Below are 19,218 nucleotides of genomic sequence, written 5' to 3'. Positions count from 1 at the left end.
ATGCAGGCCCAGGGAGAAAATGCAAACTCCTCACAGCTGGATTTGAACACAGGAAAAAAACAGGATGCCGTTTATACATTATTTTATAAAGCACCACCATTGTAAAACAGTTAGTTTTTCTTGTTTGGTGTGTGGAATGAGTAAGAAAAAGACAAATAACAATAGTTATAACCTTGAAAAAGTAATTTTGTCTTTCCACTGATTCTTCATAACAATGATTATCTTTCTTTACTTCCTTTGCCTTCATAAATTTGTGCACCCCTCGAAGCAAAAAGAAATATTGTTAAATATGTCTGAAAGGCTCCCAATAAATGCCTCTGATACTACTGACCACTTTCTGCATTAAACAGTATTTTTTACGTATATAGAAAAGAAATGGCTGAATGTTCAGACCATCTGTATAAAAACATGTGCATATATATATATATACAGTGTTCCCTCGCTACTTCGCGCTTCAGCTATCGCGGACTCAAAGCTTCGCAGATTTTTTTCAGGAAAAAAAAAATAATAAAAAATGTAAAGATATTAAGCTCAAATTATAAATTACATAATTTTACAAGAGATGGAAACAAAATATTCAATATGAATTAGTAATTGCATCAAAAAAGGCCAAAGAAATGGTCAATAACATGGTGAGAGTTCAGGAATCGCATTGATGATGTCATGGCTGTTTACACCCTCTTGCTACTGTGACAGTGAAATTTCCCGAATACGGGATGAATAAAGTTATCTAATCTAATATAGTGTCAAAAAGGAGCTTCTCTTTCAGTCTAATTTTAACTCAGACAGCAGCTTGATGAGGTTGAGCAGATGAGATGTTCCCCCAGCAGCTATATTGATTTAGTTCAACACTCCCAGTGTTGATGACTGAAGCACACCACTAAGCTGCATGCACTAACACGTGATTTGATGGGCTTGCTCTTAGACAAGATGGTATACCATGCTCAAATCTGTGAATATTAATAGCTGTGGTGTCTGTTATGTTGTTGATCACGTTAGTAACTAATGCAGACTAACATAATCTAACGCAGACATTGGTAAACTACAGCCAGAGATCCCTATTGCCCTTTTATGTGTCCAAACCTTTTGTAGAATTTCATTGTATTCACTTATTATTTGATGCATTAAACAGGCTAAAATTAGTACTACTTCATACATGCCAAAGCCGCCAAGGTTAACCAAACCATGGACACGCTCCCACCAGGGTGTGAAGCCCACTGAAAGATGTTTTTTGATAGTTTCCTTTATTTTAATTCATTTCATGAAGCCATTTAAATTGCAAAGACGAAGACAGTGTTGCATTGGGATTCAGTAACTTGCTCAAGGATGATTAAATGATGTCACCAGGGAGGGGAATCCAACACAAAATCTCTGAATTAGGCAATGACTATCTTAGCACTGAACCACGCCTTCCTAAGTGTCTGTTCACATGAACATCCATCGATAGTTTTCCAGATGTCATATTTTAGGACGCATTGTGGCACTGGAGTCAAACCGTTTTGCCCACCCATGAAGAAGCTTAGGTTTTAATAACTTCCTATGGCATAAGGAGCCATTTCACAGAATGGAGTGTCTCTGCCTATTACCGCTTCATGTGAGTGTACATACACCAGTCTCACAGGGAACACTGTATTGACCTTCAAGTTTAATCGTTCAAACATGATTGATGTACATACTGTATGCTTGTGTGCACAAATATGCCAATGTAATTTCACTGAAGCATAACGCTAAGAGTCAATTGTCTGTCCTATGCTATTATCCGTGGGTATGTAGAATGTGTGACATTATATCGTTCCAATGAAGAGAAACAATGACTGAAATATTGTACTCAATACTGATGCCGGAATGATGATTCCCACTCAGGGGTGCAGTGATTGAGAATGGTTGTCAGTCTTTGTGTGTGCCCTACCAATGGTGTGGAAAAAAATAGTCCTACCACATCTATTTGAGTTTGACTTAATTGTGTTTACGTTTTTAATTTACAGTACAAAAGTGTTGACAATTAGTTCATCTGTATATATTTTTGGAACCATAGGTAGAAAGATCCCTTGATATTAGTCTAAAAAATGTGCATATGTTGGTAGAAAAACAAAAATCTAGTTTAAATAGTTAAAGTAAATGTGAATATGTTAAATATAAATTCTAATTTAATGTTCATTCCATTATGAAATACTACTGATAGTAGCTTTGTATCCCAATTGTGAAGGAAAAGACCCTTCCATGCAGTGAATCAGCTGTACTTTAATTTTAATTTGCCACTAGCTCTTCCTGAGCCAAATTTTAATTAAATATTCATGTCGTCTATGTGTACAAGCTCCATGTTGAAAATGTAGTTAGGTCAATACCACTGTGCAGGAGACAACCTCACAGAAATTCATTAACGTAACAAAATAAATGACATATTAACATAAGTGCTGTAACTGTAATGGTCAAATAAAGCTCTAATAAAGTTGTGTTTTAAACACTCTGTTGGTTAGCTTGACTTGTTTTGACGTACATTTTTGAAAAAGATAAATATTACAGTACAAGACATACATTTTCTGTACATATGCTGGAATGCACTGCAAAGGGAGACAAAAAACACAACGCGAGATATGGAAAGTTGCTCATTTTTTTATCTGTAACCTAAAACTACCATTTCTTTGTGGCTAGTTAATTGATTATATATGGCAATAGTTAAATGGACTTTTTTTGGAGAAAATCCAGGACTACTAGCTGAACCCAAGAGAGAGTAAATCCATTGTCTTAAAAGATAGGCCATGTATAAACAAATGATGCGTATTGGGCAGATATTAGGCCTCAATTCTATTCATGTTTATATGAGGTGGTAAAAAATGACTGTTGACGGTCAAAATTAAACCCATCTGGCTACTTTTACAGGGATTATGTTTAAACCAGACAGTTGACAATAGCCTATAACTTTAAATCTAAAGGAACAGACTGCCAATTTTACACACAATTTACATTCACTTTCACATTTCCTTATGGCCACTCAAAGTCTTTGACACCTGGCAATCTCTTATAGCCACTGAGGGTGATGGATCAAGATGTGTTCATGGAGCGGCAGTCACATGCATGATTTCACTCACTGACAGCAACAAAAGCAGCACAGCATAGCATTATACTACTATTGAATAGCGCACAACATTTACTCTTCAATTAATCCTGTGTCTAAGACAGTACCTGATGGTGGTAACTGCCCTCTCGTCGGTATGAGGTCTGAACAGGAAAGAGTCAAGGGGAAATGGTGTGGAAGGGATTAATAGGTTATAGGAAAGAATAAAATTAAAAACACTCAGTCATATCAAAGATTTCGCCAACAACTTTGAAATAAAAAAAACAAACAAGGAAAACTATGGTTAGACCCTTTCTGAATTGAGCTGGTTTGTGAAATAACAGTGCCGCTAGTGTGCGGACACATTGTGTTTCGGAAAAATAATATAAAAATGTAAATATAACATAATTACAGAAACATTTACCGACAGCACATGAGCTGTAAAACTCTAAAAACTGTAATGGACAACGATTTTTAAAAAATTAAGTTAATTTTGGACGTAGGATTTGGAAAATTAATTTACAAGACATATGTACTATTTAAACATCATGCAAAAACCTACATTATATAAAATAGTCTTTTTTTTTAATGATCCATTTTATTTGTCTAAGTTGAGCCCAAAATATTGGTGGAAGTTTTCAGTAAAGGTAAAGTATTTAGCATACTTGCGATGTACTCATGCATGAACGTGTGACTATAACAACATTTCTCTCATGTGATCAATATGGTATACAATTATCTCTTCAATCATCACTTATCATAACCATAAATAACTGTTTTTGAAAGTCAAGCTGTGTATTGAATACTTTGTTGTTGTTTTTTTTAAATATGTGCAAGTCAAACCAGTCAGTAGAATTTACATAACACACCCGATGCAGAAATGGATTCTTTTAATTAACCTCTGAATGCTGAACGCTCGAGTTTTAAAGGGCAAATATAACCCAAAGGTTCCCTTCTAGTGCAATGATCCTTGCTCATCTCCTCTCTGCTCATTAGTCTTTGCAACATGCATGATTAGCAATGACCAAGGGCTATTGGGCAGTGAGAAAAATAAATGAGCTAAGACCCACACAGATGGGATTCCATTTTCTTGTCCTGGAGGGACAACTTAACACAATCACTCCACTGTGTGATGAGTCACACGTTTAGGTTATGCAATTTTTATGAATTGAGAAGTGAAGCATGTTTTAGTAGTGTTTATCAAAGATGGGGATCAACAACCTCGGGATGTGAATGTAATCTTGAGACTTTCTTACCTTTGAACGGCTTTTGAAGGTTCTAAAGGCACCAGCTTTGAAGATGACCCTGTTCCTCTTACACAAAATGAAGACCACCATGCCGATTACCACAATCAGCAAGAATAGAGGTGTGAGGATTGCTATGATCCACAAGTTACTCTGCGGCATCTTCACCACAGCTGCACATAAATAAGAACCGTCATTAGCATGTGGAATTGGATGAATGTCAAACAGGAAAGGCAGCGCTGGGACAGCCTCAAACACACCGAAGAAAGTATTCTAAGAATATATAAATATATGTATGTATATGTATGTATGTATATATATATATATATATATATATATATATATATATATATATATATATATATATATATATATATATATATATATATATATATATATATATATATATATATATATATATATATATATATATATATATATATATATATATATATATATATATATATATATATATATATATATATATATATATATATATATATATATATATATATATATATATATATATATATATATATATATATATATATATATATATATATATATATATATATATATATATATATATATATATATATATATATATATATATATATATATATATATATATATATATATATATATATATATATATATATATATATATATATATATATATATATATATATATATATATATATATATATATATATATATATATATATATATATATATAAAGCGCTTACACTTCTGAATTTTGGACAGCACTGTGGTGCATGTGTGCGTCAGCCAAACTCAGGTTTCCTATTTAATTTTTCATGCTTCTTTTTACAAGATCTGTAAACCAGTAAGGTAATCACATGAAGATGGAGGTGGGGGGGGCAAAGCCCAGTGATTAAGTGGTTAGCGCATCGGCCTTACATCTCTGAAATTGAGGGTTCAATTCCAGGTTCGGACCATCCTGTGTGGAGTTTGCAAGTTTTCCCTGGGCTTGCCTGGGTTTTCTCTTGGTATTCCGGTTTCATCCCACAAAACATGCATGGTAGACTGGTTGGTCATTTTAAATTGCTCCTACGTATAAGTGTGAGCTTGAATGGTTGTTTGTCTTCTTGTGCCTGTAATTGGTTGGGATGGGCTCTAGCAACCGCACGACACTTGGGAGGATAAGCAGTATGGAGAATGGATGAAAAAAGGGGATGGCGAGATCCTATGTCACGCTTAAGAACAGGGACATACATTTGCATGCCAATTCTATGAGCTCTTTCATTGACTGCATTCATCAGGTGGATTTTTTTAAATGCATACTGAAAAGCCATTAGAGCATTGTATTCAAAAGGGAGTCATAAACTGCACATACTGTGGCTGTGTGCTGTGTTTGGTAAATTGTGTTCAGATGTCTTAAGCAGGCCTTCAAATTGGTAGTATGCATTTTAGGACTGTTAATAATCTAGTCTGACAGAGGCCCTTTACATTTGCATAGGTTCCAAACCTGACCGTTGGGGAAGATAAATGCCTTATTTTTTGTGTTAGGCTCCAGTTAATAAACCATAGCTTCTAAGAAAACAGATGGAGGAAAATAGATTGGAAAGGACATCAAGTACTCTTCAGCTTCAACATGAATAATATTGAAAGAGAACATGAAAAATCTCCGGGACCACTCAATGGCACTATTTCTCCTGAACACAAATACAAAGCAGCTAAATCAGTGGTCCCCAACCACCAGTCCGCCAGCCGACTTGTGCGGGTTATACTTGAAGTGACAAACGTTGTTTTAAAAATAATAATAATAATAATAATTATAATCCTGCATCGACCCAACCCCCACACAATTTTTTCTTTAGTTGTCGTCCTCCCCATTAATCGGTCCGTGAAAAAGTAGAAAGAGCTTTTTCAGTCCATGGTGAGAAAAAGGTTAGGGACTGCTGATCTAAATGATCACTCCTTAGTCTTAGATCATTTTGAGTTGGTCGTATAACAAGGCAAAAGGACCCTTCACCATACTATATATAAAATCCATATATACCAAAAGGCATGAATGATGTACTGTAGCTAGTAATATATTTTGAGAAACATCTGAAATATGATTGAGGATCTGCTTTACCCAATATTTCTAACAGATACAGTATGAGAATATTGACAAAGTTCCCCATTAAAATCGTCTTGAATTAGTGATTTCGATTGAAATAACCTTAAAAATCTGACATAGTGTACATATACAATATGGTCAGACGTAATTGTAAGCAAAAGAGCTCTTTGTGCTTCATCATCTAACAAGATAATCATGTTTTGCATTATTATTGGTTCCCACAATCTCCACCTATAGGTATTGTACCTCACCTTTAAAGAACATCTGCTGTAGAGCCATCTTTGTCATATACATCCGCCCTTTAACTGAACCATTTCTAAATTCAAGACACACTGTATCAATAAATATATAGTGGTTATGGCATGTTTGTTCTTGTTCATTCCTTATCGGTAGTTAACATGATCAAGCCAAAAGTGAGGAACAAGTGATGCAGAGAACTCCTCTCCCTCCTCTCCATCTGCTTAAGCTCATGTTGTATTAATGTACATTATGTTCACAACGCAGCATCTTTCTACTGATTTCTTTGGAGGCTTCTCCTCCTGCCCATCTCTTCAAGTTAAAGATAACAGTGTTTTTATCGACTGGTATGTCTGGGAATTAATGTACCACCGAAGTAAAAGTACTGGGCTCCATATTGTAAGGGTTAGCTATAAGTGAAAGGCTGGTAATATTCAGTTTGTCAAATATGTCAATATATAACTGTCTCCTAAAATGTAAGACTTTTTACAATTACCTTATGTTATTATGTTACAATGAATGAAAATGAGTCCATGTTTTTGAAGGGCAAGTTGAGTTTGTAATTAGCACTGTCACCTGCATACAAACGAATGTTTTCTCCGACGTCAAACTCGTTTACTTCTTTTTGGAGAGCTAACAAGTATGAATATGTCATAAATAAATGTCATAAATGTGTCTGGCCTGGGAAGACGAACTTGTGGAGAAGCACTATACAATTTCGACATACGCTGCTGAGGGTATGATGACTACTAGGCTTTTTGTCAAGTCAATGATGACGACAATGCCTATGTCTGATTTTTTTCATTTTTCATTTTTCATTTTACCAATGCAAAGGGCAAATGAAGTGGGGAAGCGAGACACCGACCTGTTGAATGCCTTATGGAGTTGAAAACCAGTCATTCATTTATTTTCTGAACCGCTTATCCTCAAAATTGTCGTGGGGGGGTGCTGGAGCCTATCCCAGCTAACTAAAGGCACCAGGCTGTGGACACCCTGAATTGGTGACCAGCCAATGGCAAGGCACAAGGAGACGGAGAACCATAAACGCTCACTCATACCTAGCGGCAATTTAGAGTGTTTGACCAGACTACCATCGATATTTTTGGGATAGGAGAGAAAACCGGAGCCCCTGGAGAAAACCCACACAGGATCAGGGAGAACTCCATCATCCATTGGGCCATCAGTTAGGAAATAATATAACACAATAAATGATACAGGTTCCTTATTATTTACATGAACATAAAATATAGCATTACTGAGCATTTTTAATAACAGATAGCTCATTATATCCTAATTAACAGAATCAAGTACTTTCTGAAAACCTATTAAACAGACAAAAGCGAACTTTCCTTCTCGTGCTTTGTTGCAGTGAGTAGAGAATAAGTATTTCTTCTTCCTAAATCTGTTTTGATTGTTAGAAATTAGATTTTTGAATCCAAATAAACCATCAAGGTCGCATTAAAAACACTGAAATGCAGTTCTTGATTGAAATTTCAGTAGATTTAGTTCATCATTTATCAAGATTCTGAGATCTAGCACATGTTTAGTTACAGAATAAACTTGTATCAATCATTGGGGGACAAAAATCTGCTCATAACATACTGACATGACACTGAAATTATGAAGAAATGGAAATAATGTATATTGGATTGGATTGGATTGGATAACTGTATTCATCCCATATTCGGGAAATGTTGTTGTTGCAGTAGCAAGAGGGGGTATCAGCTGTGGTGTTGGAAAGCTGAACTGTTCCCGACTGCATTGCTTGAGTGCTTCATATTTTTAAAGCCCAATTCCAGTGTTGTTTGAACAGAGAGTATTGTTTCGTGTATAAAAAACTGTAATGGGTCACTTCAGTTTGAGCACCAGAACATAAATGGGCACGAGAAGGTGCAATAACTTGACAACTTTCCCCCAAACCAGCTACACTCATTCCAATTTTTATATAGTTCAAGTGCTGCCCAAATCAAAATAGTATTTATAGGTCTTTTTTTTAAAGAAATGTACTCAGTTTCCAGGTGCAGAGCGTTTTTTTAGTAAACAAAACTCAATATACTACATTAATAAATGAACATAAACTTACGTTCAGCCTGCACTTGCACAAAATAACCCAGAGTCAGCGCCATGGTCTGGGAATCAAGACTGCTCAACGTCTTGGCTGCCGTGGTTCCAGTGATGGGCGCACCATTTAATTGTGCATAATATGTCATCTCTGCTGGGTTCTTGGGACCTGGCAGTCGACGCATCTTCACCATCTGAGAAGGAAGGATTTTATTTATTTATCAAATGCTTGATCTTTTGGTATATATGTATTGTAAATTGAAGTCACATCGACCATATACATTTATTTATTTTAGATATTCATCTTTTGCCGTTGTTTTTTTTGTATGGATGTACTTTTGCATGTACATTTGCTTTTACATTTTGACCCTTGGTCAAATGCTTTGAGACACTTTCTCATTGAATTGAATTGAATCAAAATTAATGCTTTTATATTCAATATACAATTATAATGAGATTTAAAGCTCTCACCACAGAGTGCAGAAATACCAACAGACAAACTCAAAATAAATAAATAGATTTAAAAAACAAACAACAACAATATATATATATATATATATATATGTATATATATATATATATATATATATATATATATATATATATATATATATATATATATATATATATATATATATATATATATATATATATATATATATATATATATATATATATATATATATATATATATATATATATATATATATATATATATATATATATATATATATATATATATATATATATATATATATATATATATATATATATATATATATATATATATATATATATATATATATATATATATATATGTCTCAACACTGTACACACCTATATTGCATGGACATGGGCACATCTTCTTTCCAATGGGCCATTTGTAACTTGTAATAATCTTTAATAAACTCAACACATTACTACAACCAAGGGCACCACTATTAAAAAAATGCATTTGTTTTACATAATTTCGTCCATTTGTGGTATCTTTATATTGTGGTGTCCAGCAGGACACTTTGCAGAGCACTTCCAATAACATTGCAACTCCATGTGAAATGACAGAAAAATACTTTTCTATTCTTGTTCTATGGTGTGTTTGTCAACTGTAGCTGAAAAAAAAACACCCTAAAAATACATTTAATAAAATGAAATGAACTGATTCATCCATCAATCCATTTTCTACACCACTTATCCTATTCAGGTTTTGCAATGTGCTGGAGGCTCGGACTTTTTTTAGAAGGTGGTATAAGCTACATGTAGATTTTTCTCAATACTGTATAACCAACCATTTTCCAATGTTTTCACATCAGACCAGGCCCTCTAATATGTATGTTCAATGTAAATTAGATATGTAGTTGTTGGCTCTGGAATATACAGACCAATCCATACACATGCAATATTTATGTCATCATAAAGTGAAATAAAACACCACTGTTTGGCGAAACAAACAAGAGAGGTGATTTAGCAATGGCAGATAAAGATGGAAAAATAGCTTTTGCTTCTTGATACTGCAACTAAAGCTATTAGTCTGAGAGTAATTACGGCTCCGGTAGAATAAGATTGTCAAATTAGCCGTATCTACTTCTGTGAAAAATGCAATAGGTGACGGCTTGTCACACAGCATAAATTCAAGAAATACGAATACCTACACAAAAATCATCCTGAATGTGATTTAGGTCAATCTAATTTAAAAGAAAAGATCATAGATGATGTTATGTTTTTTTTTTTTTTAGCTCAGTTGCAAAAGTTTAACCTAACACTAAAAGTATAAAATCGGTCATCTATGATTGCCCATAAAAGCTTTTGAGTGTGTAAAGCATAATACCAGAAGGAAAGCATTGTCATCCTAATTTTCACAACTTGGAGCACACGTAATAAATAATTCACACTTTTGAGGACCTTTAAGCCTCCTCCCGCTGTGAATGAGGAAGACCATTTTGGCAGGGTGTTTAACAATGTGGTCGTTAAACAAAAGACAAAGCACAATTTTACTAAACTTTCTGACAGTATATTGTCATTACACTGGCGTAAATGCGTATATATATATATATATATATATATATATATATATATATATATATATATATATATATATATATATATATATATATATATATATATATATATATATATATATATATATATATATATATATATATATATATATATATATATATATATATATATATATATATATATATATATATGTGTGTGTGTGTGTGTGTATGCAAGCAAATATCTCATCTCACCGCTTTACCCTCACTATCTCAGCTGACTTTGGGCCAGAGGCGGGGGACACCCTGAATCGGTGGACAGCCGATCGCAGGGCACAAGGAGACAAACAACTATTCACACTCACATCCATACCTAGACGCAAATTAATCTCCAATCAGCCTACCATGCATGTCTTTGGAATGTGGGGGGAAACCGGAGAACACAGAGAAAACCCACGCAGGCCCAGGGAGAAAGAACATGCAAACTCCACAGAGGTGGACCGACCTGGATTTGAACCCAGGACCTCAGACCTGTGAGCTGTGCTAACCACTCAACCCGCCAGGCCGCCCTGTTGTATTTTTATGTTTTGTTTTCTAATTTGCATGTTTAATACAGTCTACTATCCTTTAAAACCTAAATGCAATATGTAATATACAAACACCAGGCCTACCTGTACAGTGTAGCATCCCACTGTTGTTGCGCGTTTGGACCGCAAAGCTTGTGTTCCCTGCCGACCAGCAACATGAAAGAGCTCAGCTAGCCTCTGCTCCATCAAGCTGGCAAAGCTCTGGTAGTTGGCCTCCAGAGAAGCTCTTTCCACATCCTGAATCACTGGGTAGAGAAGCATAAGGATACAGAGGGTTAGGTGATGAAGGCAGTGAAGAAGCAAAAAAGAAAAATGGGCAAGATACATTGAAATTATTTAGGAGATCAAAAAAGTGCATATGAACACTGAATTCTTCTTTTATTGCTGAATTGACAATATACAATCTCATCTAATTTTCTGAACTGCTTTATCCTCATTTGGGTAGCGGGGGTGCTGGAGCCAATCCCAGCTGCCGGGCGGGGTACACCCTGAATCGGTGGCCAGCCAATCGCAGGGAACGCGGAGGGAGACAACCATTCACACTCACACTCATACTTTGGAGTAATTTATAAAGTCCAATCAGCCTAACATGCATATTTTTGGAATGTGGGAGAAAACCGGAGTATACAGAGAAAACCCACGCATGCCCGGGGAGAACATGCAAACTCCACACAGGTGGACCGACCTGGACTTCAACCCAGGACCCCAGAGCTGTGAGGCCAACCCGCTGTCCACTCACTTCACCGGGCCGCAATTGACAATATATTTGATTTATTTTTATCTATTTAACAATCGTGAAGACACACATCCGGAAATAAGCAAACATCAGTGAATGAACTCAAAATATGTGGAAATGTCTCATTCTTGCTCCCACGGGCATCTTCTACCGAAAACGAGGGTTAGAGCTGTGTACAAACGTCAGCATCACTCACACGAGGCCCTGATGTGATGTGAAGCGATCACTTCCTCTGCCCAACCCCTGAATTAAACATCAATAGGTTTTTCACACAAACAGTGTACCTAAAGACACTATGCACACTGTGAAGTGTGAGCTAGCACGCAAGCCAGCCCTTGGGTGAGTTGGCCAGGGGTTGTTAGGACAAATGATCTTTTTTACTCTGTCCCATTTGGTTAGGCTGAGTAAATTTTCATTAGTTTCTATTTTTACTGATGTGTGCCTTCACGCACCTTAACTAGATAAAAATAAATTAAATATACTGTGAATTGCAGCCTGGTAGCGCGAGTGGTTAACGTGTTGGTTTCACAGCTCTAGGGTCCTGGGTTCAATTCCAGGTCATGTCCATCTGTGTGGAGTTTGCATGTTTTCCCCTGAGTGGGTTTCCTCCGGGTACTCCGGTTTCCTCCCACATACCAAAAAAAAATGCATGGTAGACTGATTGGACACTCTAAATTGCCCCTAGGTATGGGTGTGAGAGAGCATGGTTGTCCGTCTCCTTGTGCCCTGTGATCGGCTGGCCACCAATTCAGGGTGTCACCCGTCTCTGGCCCGGAGGCAGCTGGGATAGCCTCCAGCACCCCCGCGACCCTAATGAGGATAAAGTGGTTCAGAAAATGATACGAGATATATAAATGTATACACCCTAATCCTGTTTTTACATAAAACAAAACCAATGCAACAAGAGAGGGAGAACGAACGTTAAGAGGAACTTATAGTCACACATAGCACACAGCGTGCCTTACCTGTCGTAACCCAATAACTTCTGGTTGCAATGGATGTGTTGAGATTGGGGTATTCAAGGGCTGAAGTGAAAGGAAAGTACATTGTTAAAAAGGTTTTAGTTGAAACAGAAATAATATCAACAGTAACTATAATTCAGACTGTTTAAAACATAGTAATTAGTCTTTCAATTTCCCTCTGGACGGGATGTCTACAATTCTAGTGAAGATACTTATTGTCAATCGATTTCTTACTGAAATAGAACATTTGTTTTTTCACTTTATTTTGTGTCTTTTGTACAAAATACATTTCCATTAAACAGTTAAATATACATATACAGTAATCCCTCGATCATCCCGTTTAATGTAGAACAGACATGGCCGCGATAAACAAAACAACGCTAAGTAGAGTCACTCACCACGAATTAAATTGTTTTTTCTTTGTTTTCTTTCTTTTTTACTTCAGCGCTGAGTTTTAGTAACAAGCGGAGGATAGGGGAGTGGGTTCCACTTGCAAAATTCAGCGTGGATTTCATATTTTTATGAAGTTAAAAAAAAATTATAAAAAGAATGTCCCCCAGAAAAAAATGCGATAGTTGAAGCTGCAATAATCGAGGGATTACTGTGGACACACACACATTTATATCCATATCACCCATGCCTAGTACATTGTAAATCAGTACTCGCACCTGTTACTAAGTAGCGAAAGTGAAAGTCAACTGAGTCTCACAAAAGTAATAAAGCCTCTTCATTATTATACAACTAAACTAAAATATACCAATAAAAGCTTTAAAGTTCTTGTTTTTCGGCAATTTACCAAATATTTTGAAGTAATTAAATTAATGAAGTGGCCGGTCAAACATAAACTAGGTCATGAATCATTACAGTGCCCCCCAGCAGGCAGTGGTGTAGAAGGCATGCTACATATGGAGCAAAAGGCTGTCTGACCCCAACAGCACATTGAGCAAAAGAATGACTGAAACAACAACTCTTACATAATAACTACAGGATTTGCATAATTGCAGCAGGCATAAACGAGTCTACTTTAGTACTACAAAACTAGATAAAGTTGCATCATCTCTGTTATTTAAAAAGGTTGGCTCTTTTCACAGACCATTTGCATCCACAATTTCAAATCCAGGAAAATGTGTGCTATCGCTAAATATGTCTAAACTGGCCTTCTTTCTTTCCTCTCTTCTGTTTTTTCTTTCAAGATTCAAACTGAGTCTAGCATTTATTCCCATCGGGGTTTGAACATTGCATTGTTTTTTTTCCTCAAAGTTGAGTGCTTAATAAAACATGAGAAATGTAGTTGCCTAAACTCTTTGAGATCCTCTGTGACTTACTCCACATGCTGTAAAAATAATTGTATTCTTCTAGTGAGCAGCATTGTGGCTAGCATGATCTAACCCAGCCAATCCGAGATCCTGAGGAGGTCCGATTGATTGCTGTCAACCCTCCCAGTTCGAATACATCTGAGGTTCACAATCAACATCAGCCAAGGTAATAGGGGTGTAGATTTAAAACTTTATAATGATACGATACAATAAAAAATGTTCGAAAACAATAGAATATTCGCCAATATTGAAGTCTGCTATCATTCAGATTTAAGTCTAAAGGAATTAAAAAATAAAAACCAATTTTAATATTTTTTATAATTTTGTCAATATATTTCAATAAAAGCCATTATTTTGGCAAAAAACGTGTATATACTATTTGGAAATTAGTATTTATTAATGTTTGCATTTTGATCAATTTCACCTGAAGTTTTTGCAACCCATCAATGCACAGATTCAGATAGATGTACAGAATCAGATCAACATATGCTCACACCCAATTTTATCTAGCAGTGTTGACATCCTTTTAATTATGGTTACAGGTCTTAGGCCATACGATATTTGCCAAATTTCCAATCTGCCACGATTTGATTCGAAACAAGGAACTTTGATCATCGAGCCGTCCCAATCGATTGAACATTACAACCCATGTAGTTAACAGACAAAGTGGGATAGTTTGTACTGTATATTTAGCTTGAGAAAGTACATAATTCTCCACATTCTAATGTCACTTTCCCACCCAAAAAACTAATTATTTATTGTATGTCCTCAAGCAGGAAATTACATTAGTGTGGTTTTTACACTGACCTTTCATTATGTTTCACAAATCATTCATCATTTATAGCTTGAGGTGTTTTCGCTCCTTGTAAATATATCAGATGAAAATAAATGAAAGGCATTTGAGTTTAATAATGTTTAACTAAGTAGCTACTAAACCTTCCGTTGAAATGCTATATGATCACCCAGGTATTCACTCAATATGCACAAACCAAAAGAGAAATAATATGCAGGAGATTTTTCAAAGGACTCTAATCACCTGATATTATCGAGAAGTAACTGCCCGGTGACAAATCAGTACATTTGGAAACTGCAAATGTACATAATGTAACCACATGTCAGAATCTTATTTTATATTATTATACATTTGCTTGCAACAAAGAATGTGATTTGCCCCTGAAAACCTTGATAAGACTAAACAAAGAGAAGCCAAAACACATTGAACTGCTGGGAGTAGACAAAACCAAGAGGATCTAGAACGCCTTGCAGTGCTGGAAATCTGATGTTGGAACTACATCTCCTTGCAACTAAAAATCCAGAAGACTGACTCTTTATGTCTGCGTGAATTTGGAATGTCTAATGGCAAACCTGACATCACAGATCAATATTACTCTATAAAAAGGAAAACATTTGAAAAATAAAATACAGTACAGAAAAGTGTTTTTACGTACGCTCAGCAATGATCAGAGGTGGGTAGAACAGGAAGTAGCCCACTAACTCGGCAGTGAGCTGGTTGAGGAGCCCGCTTGAGATGGTTCCGTTGAGTTCAGTGTCCTGATTCTTGACCACGTACACCAGCGAAATGGAAGGTGAGTTTGGTTCCTGGGCTACGCTTTGGATCTGAAAATTACCAGCAAACACAATAGGTCATTTTAAATGCCTGATAACAAAACGATTACATACAATCAATGTGCATTCCTGGAATCTTGCATGTATTCATATTTGCACTGCACTTTGAGGCAATTTAGAATTCAACTCGACATTTTGTACGGTAAAAGATTGTTTTCTTTTGAATATGTTGCCATAAAGAATGTATAAACCAACACCAAACAGAGTAATGTATTTTCTAGATTAATATGTTTTCATTCGATTCCTATAGAGGGATCTGTGCAGTGATAGCGAAATAACTGAAGTGAATCGCGACACTTAAGTGGGTAGTACTAAAAACTTCCATCAGATTTCACTGTGGTGTAAATAATTCAGAAGATTAATAATAAATGCCTCCTCTATATGTGCCACTTATGGCCTGCATATGTAGTATATCAATGTCAACCAGAGGGAAAGTGATAGGGGAGAAACATGAAATAAAAAATCTGAGAACATAAAAGGGCAAATAGCTCGACTGGTTGAATCAAATGAAAGGACTGAAAAGGGGAATTTAGCTCACGTCAACCAAAGTCCAAAATGATTTGTTAACGCACATTTGATTTGCATGTGGCATTTTTGCAGCATGAAAGAATAAACCACTATACTGTATACCTCCACAGTGAGCTTGTTGTAGGTCTCCAACACTTTGTCCTGAGCCTCGTCAAAAGCGCTTTCCAATCTTTGCTCTAGCATCTGGACAAAACTGCAGGAGTAGATGTTGTCTGTCGGGCTAACAAATCTCAAAACTAGAGGAATGAGATAAGAAAAAGTTAGAGCAGGGTGTAAGTAACATTCAAGGTGTGTTTTCCAATTGCCGGTTCCTGAACATGTTGTTGATCTATTGATTGCCTAAAGCGGGGGGTGGCCAAGTCCGGTCCTCGAGAGCTCCTATGCAGTCTGTTTCATATATCTCCCTCCTCTACCACACATGAATCAAATAATCAACTCATCAGCAAACTGTCCAGAAGCTTCATACCGATCCCGACTATTTGATTCAGGTGTGTTGGTGGAGGGAGACATGGGAGTGTGGATAGCGGCTCTCGAGGACCAGACTTCGCCATCCCTGGCCTAAAGCATAGTCGTCGAACTCATTCTGAAAAGGACCGGTGCAGGTTTTCGTTCCAACCCACCAAGACGACACCTTTTCACCAATCTGTTCTCTTACAACTGTAATCAGCTGATTGCCTCTTTGGCCTAAGTGTCTGTGCTGGTTCAGTAGGGAGAAACACCTGCACCCTCTTGGCCCTTTCTGGAATCAGTTTGACCCTTGTGGCCTAAAGCCTGGAAACCACAGACAATACCAAAGCAGAACTGGGCAATTAATTCCACAAAGGGCCACAGGGAGTGCAGGTTTTAGTTCCAACCCATAAGAGGAAACCTTTGCACCAATCTGGTATCTTAGAAGTGCAATCAGTGGATTGCAGTCGGGTGATTCTTGTTTCAGCAGAATTAAATTGTCTGTGCTGGATCGGTTGGAACAAAAACCTGCACCCACTCCGACCCTCGAGGACCAGATTGCCGAGGTGTGCCCTAGAGTATGGTGGTGAAGACGTAGCTCTCGGCCAAAATGAAGGCGGCTCTTTGCTTCCTGTCATATTTTGTATATACTATGGCTCTTTGCCTCGTTTCATGTTTATCTTATTTTTATTCTCTCTTAAAACACACACATTTATCAGGGCCCATTAAATGTATTATTTTTTGTATGCTGCTTCTTACATAAGGTGTGGCTCTTTGACTCTCACAGTTTAAAATTGTTGGCTGACTGTGTCTAACTTGTTCGCCATCTCTACCCTAGAGGCCTTCAAAGTTGACATCACCATTTTCTGTTGGTTGGCCAGCTTCTGTTTTGTCTTCAATAAGTAAAGAGCATGTTCTCCTGGCTATTGACTTGACATTTGAGAGCATACAGGTACTTTGTGAGCAGTTCCAATGAAAACAAACACCTCTCAGACAGTGTGAAAAGGGTTTTTAAATATGTTACCAACTACATTTTGTTGTTGTTGTTGTTTTTGACATCAACATATAAAATGTGATTGATTGGTCAAAGAAACAATTGTTGTTAACAACCCCACCAAATTTAAATTAGTAATAAAAAATTTAAAAAAATAACAACTATGTTTAATAAGACTTCAATGAATTGTTCCCACTGTTGACCACAGTCGAAGGAAGGATCTGGTCAGTCCATCTCCAGAAATGCATTTAGATTCTTAGGAAAATTACAAGACAGCTACATGTATTGTTTTCCAGAAATGACTGTCATGTGCCACTTATATGTGTAGGCATCTGTTTTTCCACCCTATTTGTTAATCATGTAGATTGTCTTTTTTATCCCCATCTAATTAGACATGACATCCAAGGCCCCATTTGGCATGAGGAATTGTGTTTCTTGAAAAGCTGCCTAAATGGACCGATTTGACTTTGCTTTGATTTAGGAGGGTTTGTATTGGATTTAAGGTATCAAAGAGGCAGTAGAACAGATGTAATGAATAAATCCTAGCTATAGCTCTTCTCTCCTACACTGTGTCCCTTTGGGCATATTCTATCCTTCCCACGAGTTATTCAACTCATTTTCCAAACCATTTATTTTCCATAGGTATATATAATTGTTGCATTTCTGCTACAGACTACTCACAAACAGCTTGAATGATTGCCCCTACATGATTCATGAGGACAAATTTGGGCACCTATAGTGTATGTAGAACATTTTTCAATTCGAATATGATATGTGTATGTATAATCACCAGTTTTCAGCTGGAGGTGAATGCTTGGAAGAGGAATCCATGTTGCCACAGGAACCAGAACAGCCTTAACCAGTGGAATGTGCAGCCTGATGTCAGATAACAACTTGTCGAAGCCATAAACAGTAAGTGCCTCAACCACACTTGAAGAAATATAGACAGTTTTGATACCAGCCACATAATAAACAAGTGTTACATTGTCTGGGTTGGAGTCATCACGTTCCACCTGTAAAAGAACAGGCTAAATTAACATTTGCATAAAAAAAATGATCAGAATGTAAGCACATTTCGCTAATACAGCACTGCATTAAAACCATATTCATTAATTTGAAGGGAAAAACATATCTTACTACATTTCATTACCAACAACTGTAGTATCAGTTGGGTGACACCCTAAATTGGTGGCCAGCCACTTGTAGGTAACAAGGAGACAACCATTCATGCTCACACTCATAGCTAGGAGTTAGTTAAAGTGACGACATTTCAACCTCACTAATCTAATGTAGTAGACACCTACCTTCAATTTAAAACGATTTTGTTGTGCCAATATCCCTGCAT

General features: G+C 36.4%; 1 protein-coding gene across 4 annotated transcripts in view; it reads right to left on the bottom strand.

Annotated features, from left to right (window-relative positions):
* Nucleotides 1-19,218, bottom strand: part of kiaa1549la (KIAA1549-like a) — a 77,544-nt gene that overhangs the window by 25,936 nt on the left and 32,390 nt on the right. For 3 of the 4 annotated variants that reach the window (XM_077710216.1, XM_077710217.1, XM_077710218.1), the window contains exons 5-12: nt 18,664-18,886; nt 16,535-16,668; nt 15,727-15,895; nt 12,966-13,025; nt 11,349-11,509; nt 8,706-8,877; nt 4,312-4,472; nt 3,184-3,219 (exon numbers count right to left, since the gene is read on the bottom strand). In XM_077710216.1, the coding sequence (XP_077566342.1) occupies nt 3,184-3,219; nt 4,312-4,472; nt 8,706-8,877; nt 11,349-11,509; nt 12,966-13,025; nt 15,727-15,895; nt 16,535-16,668; nt 18,664-18,886 (1,116 nt within the window). The remainder of the gene's footprint in view (nt 1-3,183; nt 3,220-4,311; nt 4,473-8,705; nt 8,878-11,348; nt 11,510-12,965; nt 13,026-15,726; nt 15,896-16,534; nt 16,669-18,663; nt 18,887-19,218) is intronic. The other variant, XM_077710219.1, reaches the window with a different exon arrangement.

This window comes from Stigmatopora nigra, chromosome 2 (genome assembly GCF_051989575.1).
Source record: "Stigmatopora nigra isolate UIUO_SnigA chromosome 2, RoL_Snig_1.1, whole genome shotgun sequence".
Lineage (NCBI taxonomy): Eukaryota > Metazoa > Chordata > Actinopteri > Syngnathiformes > Syngnathidae > Stigmatopora > Stigmatopora nigra.
Note: the sequence above shows the minus strand (reverse complement) of the source record. Positions and strands in the feature narration are given on the sequence as shown.